This window comes from Dendropsophus ebraccatus, chromosome 2 (assembly GCF_027789765.1).
Source record: "Dendropsophus ebraccatus isolate aDenEbr1 chromosome 2, aDenEbr1.pat, whole genome shotgun sequence".
NCBI lineage: Eukaryota > Metazoa > Chordata > Amphibia > Anura > Hylidae > Dendropsophus > Dendropsophus ebraccatus.
In genome coordinates, this window is record NC_091455.1 from 149,866,466 (window position 1) to 149,879,068 (window position 12,603).

General features: G+C 40.3%; 1 protein-coding gene across 1 annotated transcript in view; it reads left to right on the top strand.

Moving 5' to 3' along the window:
• ITGA9 (integrin subunit alpha 9) overlaps positions 1 to 12,603 on the top strand; it is a 275,552-nt gene that overhangs the window by 245,446 nt on the left and 17,503 nt on the right. The window contains exon 24 of the mRNA XM_069958509.1: positions 2,719 to 2,844. Within this exon, the coding sequence (XP_069814610.1) occupies positions 2,719 to 2,844 (126 nt within the window). The remainder of the gene's footprint in view (positions 1 to 2,718; positions 2,845 to 12,603) is intronic.

Here is a 12,603-nt window from a genome sequence, read left to right on the forward strand (position 1 = left end):
CTGTATAGGTACTGTACAAAGAATATACAGCCCAGTCACCACAGAGAACCCCCAGCTGCCATATAAAATATACAGCCCACAGAGCCTGCAGGGATCCCCCCACCACTTCATATATCCGGCCAAGGCAGGGGGATTCTGTTACACCAGATATACAGAGGGGAGAGTTTGTGCATGCTTGGCCACAGATTCTTTGACATGGACAAACAAAGAGGGCTGGATTGGACAAGGGACAATATTTTTAAAGTGTCACTGTCGTTTATTATTCTTTTTTTGCAGAAATCAATAGTTAAGGCGAGACAACGTTTCTTAAAGGGGTAGTGCGGCACTAAGAAATTATTCACAAAATAAAAAACATTACAAAGTTATACAACTTTGTAATGTATGTTATGTATGTGAATGGCCCCCTTCCCGTGTTTCCCCACCCCCGCCCGTGTACCCGGAAGTGTAGTGCAGTATACATACCTGATCCGTGTCGACCGACCCCGTCTGTAATCTTGTCAAAGACGTCATCTTCAGGAGGCCGGCCAAGTAGCCATCATCAGCTGCTCAGCCGCCATTGGCTGAGCATAACTGTGCTCAGCCAATTGCAGCTGAGCAAAGTTATGACGTCTTTGACAAGATTACAGACGGGGTCGGTCGACATGGATCAGGTACTGTATGTAGAAAACCGAAAGTGATGATGGGATGACTTTAGGTTATTTTTGCCATTTTAAACACAATGGCCTGGATTAACCACCTGCTTTTGCAAAATACAGCTGTTTTTTCCCAATCTATTCACACATTGTTTTACTTTTACTCAAAATTATGGTCGAATTTAGCTTTTATTTTATTGCGTGTGAACCTAGCCTATAGCTGTAGTCACACAAAGCCTCCTGTTTAGGTCTATTAATACAAAAGCATTTTTTTTAAATCCATCATTAATGGAGGTTGCTTGGTACCATATCTTTGAATATGTTATTGGGTATATTATGAGTAAAAAGTTAGTAAAATGTAACTGTATGTTAGTTTAGAGAACGACAAAATAAAATGATTTTACTATACTATGGCCATGTGCCCACACTGTTACCTTCAAAACAACAGTAATTATTTAATTCTCAAAATAATGGCCATTGTTATCAGTCTTCAATGATTTCTTTTTATATGCTGTATCAGATGTATGAAATAATGTTCTCTTCTGCTAGAAAGGACATGTTTTTTTTCTCTTACCAAGTGTAGCCACATATACGAACATAGAGAAGGTTTTCAATTATTTTGAATTCAGTATTTGGATTATTTATTTTGTGCCAACATTGGAGCAGTGATGGACTGTTGCAAGTTTGACTGAAGCTGAACATTGAGTAAAATTTCGACAAACCTTGGCAATTTTAGCAGGATTGAATTTGTATAGCAGACACTTATCTGACTATAAATAGCACATGTTAAGAGGAAGAAGAATTACACATGTTGAATTTCGACATGTCAATTTCTTTGCTTCTGGGGAAGATGCTAGACATGTATAGCAGCATCCTATTCCCTAAACATGCATGCTTGATCAAGATAAGCATGCCTGTTTGTTGGGAGAATAGGAGAGATCTCTGTTAGTTGTTCTGCTGACAGTAGTTTCATGTACTATGCCCCATATATTAGTTTCATTCACGTGTAGCCTTTTTATTAGTTCCATATGTTAAAGGTCCCAAGTATGTAATGTAAATGTGTTATAAGAGGCCTAGTTACGAGACTGACTTTATTTTTGTACCTAGTATACATTTCTAAATGCACAGCATGCCAATGTATGTACTGTATTTAATTCATTCTGCAATATGGGGGAAAAGATACTTGACAATATTGAATAAAATAAACTCCAAAACGATATGTAGTTTACCAACATGTTTTTAATAAAAGAGAACTTTTATTTAAAATTACTCTAAAAATCACAAACAATGGCCAAAGAAAACATATAACACACAAATGTAAAATGCCATATTGTACAAGTGAAATAAAAGGAGGCAAAGAGGATCCTACGGTAGCAGCAAAGCCTGTGCCTGCCTCTTGGAGCTCCTGTTTAGGGGGATCCTGACCTGAAGATTGGTCTGGTTCAAAGACAGGCAACCATAATAAATAAAATAAGCGGACTATAGTACCCAGAAAGTTGATCGTAATTGAGGTTATTTATTTAGAAAAGAAAATTCTAAGGGATGTCTAAGGGATGTATGGGGCAGTACGAAGATCTCTACCATGTACTCTTTATACCCAAAACTATGAGAATACCAAGGGGACATCCTCTGCACCTAGAAGAAAAGCTTTTACACCGACACGGAAGGGGATTCTTTACTGTGAGAGCAGCAAGACTATGCAACAAAGTTGAAAGAGTCAAGGTAAATAAAATAAGAGTTCAAAAGGGTGCATGTCTGTAATCATATTACAGGTTATAGTAACTAGATCCTGGAGAAGGATTTAGGCAGGGGCTTATTCTGATAAGAAGGAATCTTTCTCCCTAAAACCTCATGGGGTTTTTGGCCTTCCTCTGGATCAACACTTGCATGGTCAAAGGCTCATCTGGATGGACATAGGTTTTTTTTCAGTCTTATAAAATATGTTATGTTACCTTTCCCTGGTTCCAGAGGGGATTTTCTCACTTAGCATTGTACATACACAGGTGTCATAAATTAGGATAGATGCTTTAGTAGTATTATTAGTGGAACACAAACTAAACAATGCAATGCATTTCTCTCTTTTTAGAATACACAAGAAAATGCACAATGTACATTCCACAAAAATCCAGCGCCATGTGTGATCCCACAGGAAAAGGAGAATATCTTTCACACAATATTTTCATTCTTTAAAAAATCAGGCCGAAAAGTGTTGGTAAGTAAGTTACTTTCTTAACATTTACAATGGCTCCTGGTTAGCAGAGACTGCATTGTAATATTACAGCTGGCGTAACAGTAGGTCGGATCAATGATTTTCACATGCTGCGGTCAGTATATTATATAATATATATTATATAAATCAGTTATTCCTTCTCCTTGTCAAGCTTCTGCCACCACCGTCTACAGGATTCTTGGTTCTTCAGTGGTAGTGAGATGACAACAAATGCAGTCAAAATTCATTTTGGAATTTTCACCTAGGTGCCTCTGAGTTTTCATTGTTTGTAAAGCTTCCACACACAGTGGTACCTTGGTTTAAGAGTAACTTGGATTAAGAGCTTTTTGCAAGAAGAGCTCACAGTTTTTCAAAATTGTAACTTGGTTTAAGAGCATTGCTTTGGTTTAAGAGCTCCCTGTACTGGGTGGAAGGGCAAGTGGGGGAGAGGAATGGTCTGCATAGCTTGGTCTATAGCACTGAACTCAGGAAGTCTCCCTCGGCCTCCAAATCTTAGCAGATCCACTTCAGGCTGGAGTTTGTATCAGGGGACATGACTGTGGGGGTAACCTCTTCACAGCTGTAACCCCTCTCTCCCCAGACAGAGTGCTGCATTTATGTGCCCACATCTGCCCTGCTCATTCCTTCATACTCCCTGCAGTCTCTGTCAGTCCTTGTGTTTGCCATCCTCTCCATTCCTGCTATAAAGTGCCTGCGCTGACACTCAGCTACACACAAAGCTGCTATAATGTGCCTGCACTTACACACAGCTATACACACTGCTGCTAAAATGTGCTGCACTTACACTCAGCTATACACACTGCTGCTATAATGTGCCTGCACTTACACTCAGCTATACACACTGCTGCTATAATGTGCCTCCACTTACACTGAGCTATACACACTGCAGCTATAATGTGCCTGTTATTCACACTGCGGTATAGAAAAGTTTCTGCCAATGTTCTCTTGCATAGCTCTGTGATTCTCACTTCCTGACTGGTCCACGCTGAACACACCCCCTTCCCCATTGCTGTCATGTGACCACACTGACCTCTGACAGCAGCTCTGATATGTCAGTTCTTTGCGGCCCCGCATGGGATCCCAGCTGGAGCGTATACTATGCATATACGCTCCGGCCAGGATCTCATAGAACAATAGGCAGTGTTACACATGGCAACAAAGGCCATACTTTTACGCTGTGTGAACATAGCCTTAGAGTGGATTTGGATTACTGTGAAAACCTTGAGAGACAAAATGGATTTTTAGCTCACTATAGGATCAGGTTACATGCTGCCCATAGAAGAATGGGGATGAAAGAGGAGGTGCAGTGAGAGAAATTGGCACAGAGAGAGGTGCTGCAGGGTCTAGTATGTGTTTTACTATTTCACCCCACTACTTAACTAACAGCAGCATTGCTCATTACTGCTGTATTATTTCCTAGATTTTGCTGCCACATTCAAGAATGACTCAAAGTAACAAAAAATATTATAATTCTAATATAAGAAAAATAATTATTTCAGAGCCTGCAGAATCTGTATCTGTCTCTTTCTCTCAGTGCATTACTTCCTTCTGCTCTTCCCCTTTCCATAGACTTCCATGGGCGTTATGTAACTGATTCCTCCTAGATTTGAAAATCTATCATGTCTCTCAAAACAGATTATACCAGTAAATTGAGAATGAATGATCAATCCAGAAGGTACTGGAGGAGGAGAGGAAGTGGCTGATAAGCGGATAAGAAGAAAAAAAATGTTTTCTTGATAATATATATTACAAACGTCACTTATGTTCACTTGCACTATTGATTTATGCACAGTTTGTTGAAGGGACAGTGCCTATTTAAGTGATAAGAATGTAACATGAGCATATTATGTGCTTACTGCTGATTAACAATACCATTATTGGCTATATTCACAGAAACATTGTAATAAGTGTGTGCTGAATGTAGTATAAAACATCTTTCTTTTCATTCCTTCTCATTGCTGACATAACTGTAAAAGTCAAACGGCAGGGAAGTATTTTCTGTTAATAAGCTGTGTGCACACTAGTGTGATCTACAATTATATAACAGGTTGTTTTGTGAGTATTAGTTTCTGTTTGAAGGGTCATGTTTTACAGTGGAAAACTTCCTCTGTCGCTTAGGGTCCTTCTACACACGGCTATCCACAGCTGCAAACAAGTGCCAGTCTGTAAGATCAGCAATGGTTTCTACAATCGGCAACCGTTTGCAAGATACGATTAATCAACTAGGCAACACGAACAATCAGCGTATCGTTCGTGCAGCCCTTAACAGCCATTGTTATCGCCCGCACGTCTCCTGTTTAGAGAGATGTCTTGCTGATAACGATAAATTTTACCACCGGTCAAAAGAGCCAACTTGTCAGCTGATACTTGGCACGTTTACACGAGCTATCGAGTTTCTAGGAATGCTCATTGCTGATAATTGGCCCATGTAAAAGGGCCTTTACAAAAGCAGGAACAAGTAGGTGCAGACAATACATTTTAAAGTACTATATGTAACAGTCTGTTAGGGTTCATTTTCATATTATCTATAACTGCATCTCTTGCTGCTGACATTTTATTAGAAGATGTATCTATGGATTTTATAAAGGGCATTCATAGCGTATTTGTTAGATAAATTCCTAATCCATGGGGTCTGCCCATTGGCATTCACACTGAGTTTTGGCTGATGTCTGAACACTCTTGCTTACGCCCACGTTATCGCAGTGAGCAGGTAGGTACTGCATTATACTGTACCATGGAGCTATGGCTATATATACATTTTCCTTCCACTTTGCATCAATTTCTATAAAACACTTAAAGGGTCAACAAGTTGATTGGGGGGGGGGGGGTTCTTACAGGCTTCTCCAATCCACTTTAGAACTGTGCTGGTCCATGTTTTTTTTTGTTTGTTTTCTTGAAATTATGGAAAATTGCAGGATAAAGGATAACATTTTTATTTTTTTCACAAAAAGTGCTGAATGTATTGACCAAAATTTAACATGGAGGGGCATGTGGTCATGCGCTTCCATCAGCATCCTCCATTGAGCCTGTATACACCTAAGGAGGCTGCCAAGGAGGGACATAGTTACATACTTGTCCATGCTCACCTGTCTTATGGATGCAATTGCTGTTTAGCAGGGCAGCACAGCATGGAGTTGGGGTGTCTAATATCAGCACTATGGGGAACACACACAGGGAGCTATTGTCAGTAAGTACAGTGCATACACATACTAATACTGTACACTGGACAATTTTACTACAAAGTGGTCAACCTCTTTAACCACTTAAAGTGGTTGTGTTCAAGTATGTCTGCAAGTAAGAATCACAATTAGCTGGACCTTTATTAAAGGAGAAGTCCGGCCAAAATAATTTTTTGATATGTTATTACTTATGGAAAGTTACACAAATTTCTAATGTACATTAATTATGGGAAATGCACATACAAGGCTATTTCCCTTAATTTAGTAGATCATGGAGTGTTAGAATACTCTCAGAAACAGTGACGGCACAACGAACGGTGTAATTCCTATGGAGTGTCCAGCAGGGGGCGCTCTATATGTAGAAGTCTATGGGACTTTACTGTGTCTATGGATGTCTATGTAATGTAATGTTATGTACAGTGTGCTTTATTGAATGAATACATTTATGGAATACTTTGGGGAGCAAGTGTCTTTGCTCCCCAAAGTATTGCATAAATGTATTCAATCAGTAAATTTGCAGGGCACCGAGCAGGGACGGAGAGATGTACCGGTGCATCTACCTCCCCCTCCCTCCCTGCTCGGTGCTGCCGCCGCCACATGTACGCAGTGCTATTCCCCCATCATCTGCTCATAGTATGAGCAGATGATGGGGGAATAGCACCAGGGCCGATCTCCATCATTGGTACGCCCTCCGATCGGCCGCACGCCCGCCGATCCGCCGCACTCCCGCAGCACTGAACTTTATACACTGAACTACTACTCCCATCACCTGCTCATAGTATGAGCAGGTGATGGGAGTAGTAGCTGGGTTATGCCTTTCACTTGGCTTGCTCCCCCCTCCTCCTTCCGGGCAAACTTCCCCCTATCCCGGCTGACTCCCCATCTGGCCCTGTGCTTCCTGGTGTCTGCACTGACCGTCCTCTCCCACACATGGCGGCCGGAGACAACAGGAAGTACCGGGAGCCGGTATGTGAGAGCAGTGGCCAGGCGGGGAGTCAGCCGGGATAGGGGGAAGTTTGCCTGGAAGAAGGAGGAGGGGGGAGCGCAGGGGGCATGATGGCTCCTATGTGATGAGCGGCTCCTCCTGCGCCCGGCGGCAGGCAAGTGATAGGTATAACCCAACTACTACTCCCATCACCTGCTCATACTATGAGCAGGTGAGGGGAGTAGTAGTTCAGTGTGGCGGATCGGCAGGCAAGAGTGCGGCCGATCGGCGGGCGTACCAATGATGGAGATCGGCCCTGGTACTATTCCCCCATCATCTGCTCATACTATGAGCAGATGATGGGGGAATAGTACTGCGTATATGTGGCAGCGGTGGCAGCACTGAGCAGGGAAGGAGGGGGGGAGGTAGATGCATAGGCACATCTCTCCCTCCCTGCTCGGAACCCTCCTAATGTACTGAATGAATACATTTATGGAATACTTTGGGGAGCAAGGACACTTGTTCCCCATAGTATTCCATAAATGTATTCATTCAATAAAGCACACTGTACATAACATTCCATTACTTTACATAGACATCCCATAGACTTCTACATATAGAGCGCTCCCTGCTGGACAATCCATAGGAATTACACCGTTCGTCATGACATCACTGTTTCTGAGAGAATTCTAACACTCCATGATCTACTAAATTAAGGGAAATAGCAGTATATGTGCATTTCCCATAATTAATGTACATTAGGAATTTGTCTAACTTTCCATAAGTAATAACATATCAAAAAATAATTTTGGCCGGACTTCTCCTTTAACCCCTAGACAACTTAGGACGTAGCGGTACATCCTGGAAGTCTGGACCCAGACGACCAAGGACGTACCGGAACGGAGGGCAATCAGCAGCCGGCACCTCACCGTTGATGACACGCTGCAGCGTTCGCGCTGCAGCATGCCATTAACTCCTTAAATGCCGAAATCACGGCGTGGTCATGTCGTTTAAGTGTAAGTGACAGGGGGAGTCCCCTGTCACTTACCGATCGGGACCCCCGCAGTGTGACTGTGGGGGTCCCGATCGTTAAAACGAACCGCCAGAGGTCTCTCACCTGCCTCCGCGCGGTCCGATCGGCGCTCTGGTCACTGAGCCTGCACAGACAGGCTCAATCAGCAGAGCGCCGATAACACTGAACAATGCTATGCCTATGGCATAGCAATGATCAGTGTAAAAATCAAAGTTGTATGTACAAGTCCCCCTAAAGGCACTTCAAATGTGTAAAAAAAAAAGTTAAAAACACCAATACACAACCACAAAACCCCATCCCACTTTCCCATTATATAAATAAAACATATAATAAATAAATAAACATATAATATACCGTAGCATGCGTAATTGTCCGATCTATTAAAATATAACAAGTGTCATTGCGAACGGTGTACACAAGAAGAGGGGAAAAAGTGCACGGATTACCGATTTTATGTTACATTATATATAAAAAAAAATCTATAAAAATTGATCAAAATGTCCGATCTTCACAAGTATGGTATTAATAAAAACTAGAGATCATGGCGGAAAAAATTACCCATACAGCCCCATAGGTGTAAAAATAAAAGCGCTATAAGCGTCACAATAGGCCCATTTTATTAATAATTAATTGCCCAAAAAAAAGGATTTGATTAAAAAAATATATAACATTAGAGAATCTGTGTAAACCTGCATATAGTTGTGTTCGGACTGACCTATAGAATAATGGTATCATATCGCTTTTACCATAAAGTGCATTACGTTGACACAGGAACCCCCCAAAAGTTACCATATTGCATTTTTTTTTACGATTTCACCTATTTATATCTTCATAAATAATGTATTTAGGATTCCGTCATACATGTTATGGTAAAATAAAAGACGCAATTACAAAGTACAACTATTCCTGTAAAAAACAAGCCCTTACATGGCCCTGTAGATAGAAAACTGAAAGTGCTACAGCTCTTAGAAGGGGAGGAGGAAAAAACGAAAGTGCAAAGAACAAAATTTGCGCGGTCCACTGGGTCATTTACAGTAGGTCCTGGTCCTCAAAGGGTTAATATGTATAAAAGCACCCTTAGAGGCACCCTGTTTATAAAGTGTTTTTCCAAAAATGTAAACAAAGGTACTAACTCCAAATAAGCAAGATATTTACGTCCTCTCCACCATCTTTACTCATTGAAATTTTTGGTTCATACTTGTATAGGCATCAGACATGTGACTGCACTGCGAAAAGGGATGGGGGTGGTGATTTTTCTTATTACTGCTTTTTAGGGAAAACTGGAAAAGAAAAGCAACCTTTAGATCACAGAAAAGTAAACCCAATGATAGCTTATATGGCTGACAATAGCGGATTATAATAGATCCGTTTCGGGCGGCAGCCCGGGGCCCATGGCCCCCCAAACAGACTTCTACTTTTAGTGGTGTATTATCTCCAGGCTACAGTTTTGCCATGATTTGCATAAAAATTGCTGCTTTTTACCGCAATTTACACAAATCAGGGCAAAACTGCAGCCAGGAGACAATGCAGTAACATTAGAAAACATACTGAAGGACCTTATCATGTGACAATGATGTCGCCACAGGTCCTTTACAGGCTGCATTATGAAATTAAAAAACTAAAGCTAGTGCCGCCATAGTTACAGTGGGTTGGGGGGGGGGGCAAGCTTAGGGAACAGCCCGGGGCCCATGGTAAAGTTAATCCGCCCCTGGGCTCACAGGAAGTAAGTGTCAAACAGCTACTTCCTGTTTTGGAAATGTGGGAGGAGTCTGAGCACAATGGGCTTCTCTGGTGAGGAACTGCACACGTTTACCACACATAAGAAGTACAAGCACATTTTACTGTTCATCTTTGGCTGGAGATTTTCTTTTTGTATAGAGAATAATTATTAATGTATAATGGATCTTATAAGTGTCTCCTCAAAGCTTAAAAGGGATGAACAGTGAAATAACAAAGTAATAGGAGAATTACATTTTTCTGGAGGCCCCTATCTAAATAAGACTATAATTATCCATAACTGTAACTTTATAAGGCAATTTATGTTCTTATTAACTCAGGAGTTCATAGTTTACCCTTCCTGACTCTTTCGTATGGTGATTTGCCATTATTAACAAGTAATATTTAGATTACAATGGGCAGACACAGAGGAGAATTTGTTCTTCACTCTCATGAGTAGTCTGGAATAATAAAATATGTCAGGCCTGCTAGCTATTCTCAGCTGTAGTTTTTAAATGTTGTTCTTCCTGTTCCTACTTCTTTCTGAGATTTTAAGAAGTAAAATTTGTATATTTTTACAACATCAGTTATCCTCTTGTCAAAATATTTCTGATATGTTGTAGAGGCGATGTTGTAGAGGCGCTATTAACAAGGCATAGTGTGAGATGTTGTGATTGCAATTGGAAACCGCAGCTTTATAATTGTATGCATGCCCTATAGCAAAGGGCATGAGCTATGTGGTTTCCCCAGACATTAACATTGACATGCCTGACACATATATACAGTAAGTGCAGGCATTTTGTAGCAATTTTACTATCATCCTTTTATTTTACAAGAAAAAATTTCTTTATTAGTGGCAGTAAAATTGATTTACTAAAAATTATGGCATTGCAGGATTTCCTGTGACACGGATAACAGGGAGAGAACCTGCAGCTGCATCTTCTCCCCCTTTTACCTATCTGAGTTATACTGTATTACACTAGATTAATATCTTGGTGCAAGAACAAGTTCAAAACATTTACAAAGAGCTGCCAACATGGAAACGGGAACTGTAGGGAACTATCCCCTTTATGGAGTGGAAGGGATGAGAAGCAGGGAGGAGGAATAACATGTTATGTAATTTTTGATGAAATTGTAATTTTTGGAATAATAAAGATAATAAAAAAAAAAAATTTAAGATAATTTTGTAAAATAAAAAAAAAAAAAGAAAGTTGCTGGAGTTGCAGGAACATATCCAACATGTAAACTTAACCCGCCCCACCCCACCCCACCACCGCTATTGGTTCCCTGGCCGTCCCTATGTCTGCCACGCCTTCAGAACATCTGCTTATATACAACACCTAGCCTGGCACCATGCAAGAATATGTATGGGAGTGCCAGCCCTAACAACCCAAACTACACACGTACAGAAAAAAGAGGATTGAAAAAGAATGGACTGCACCTCACTAATAATCTATATTTTAAAAAATCTATTTTATTTACATAAATGCAAGGGACAAAAGACAATTAAAAACATTTAAAATCCAAAAACATCCCATGCAAAAGGAAATGACTGCTTGGCATAGACATCCCCAATGGCCAAGTGGGACAGTTAAATATACATGTTTGTTACAAGTTCCCTGCAGCCCCAACAGCATCTTTAATTATGACCCCGCTCTGAACTGCCACGATCCCAACTACTATCTGCAGCATGGGACCGCGGCTATTAGAGGGAGCGGGCTGATCGCTGCTCCCACTAATTAACACGGTTAGATACAGCTGTCGCGATGCGATGACTTCATTAGAGATGAGCTAACCGCCCATATTATTTTTTTCTGGTTTCGCAGCGTACTTTATGCAAAAATTAAGTCTGCCATTGCAAAGTACATTTAGTGATGCAAAAAAGAAGGGCTCATGTGGGTTTCTAGGTGAAAAAATGCAAGTGCTATGGCCTTTTAAACATAAGGAGGAAAAAACGAAAACGCAAAAACGAAAATTGGCTCCGTCCTTAAGAGGTTAAATTTGGCTGTAATGGTGGGTCCAGAATTATGGAAATAACTACGGAACATGTGAATAAGGTCTAAAGACCTGTCAGTGCAGGGGTCTTTTCCCATGTACAGTATGTCTATGTAGGTAAATTTAATGGATTTGTTTTATATTATATTATATTATTCACACTTTTGTCGGACGAAGGCAACGAAACGCGCGTCGGGGTGGTGGCGTCCCGGAGGAGTTACATAACAAACGGACCTCTAAGGTAGTTTACTTGCTGGATCCCCAGAATTTGTGGGGTAATAACAATAACAAATAGGTGGACTACAGGATTAATGTTACGATATATGCTAACTTAATAAATTATATGCACTAGCACTTTGGCATTGTAATATAATATTTTTTAGCATTATTTATTGTGTATTGCACTTTATCCATCTCTAAGACGACTTATGTTGTGGGTCAGGGATTGCAGCAAATAGTATGAGTAAAATAAATTAAGAACCACCTCCGGGATAGCCACCGTTCTTTTTAATGTTAGGTTTTCTCTCTTTTTATGAATTGTTTTAAATATATGTACTCAATAAAGATTACATTTTCTTGCTACATAAGTTCAGCATGTTTCTCTTCTTTTGGTGAAAATGGATTTGTTTTATGAAAGAAGTAACAGACAGAGGTCAAACAAGACCATTTATTGTATATTACTGATCATTTTAACTAAATCTAATTTAGTAAAATATGAAATATAATTTTAATAAAATATTATGTGAACATTTAGTCTATATTGGAGAAAATCACATGATAATGAAATATGGCAAGACCAAATATTCAACAAAAGTCAAAAATATTCTGTGTCTAAAAATAAACCCATAGAATACTCGTCATGCCAGATTATTACATTTGACCCAGTTCTTCTT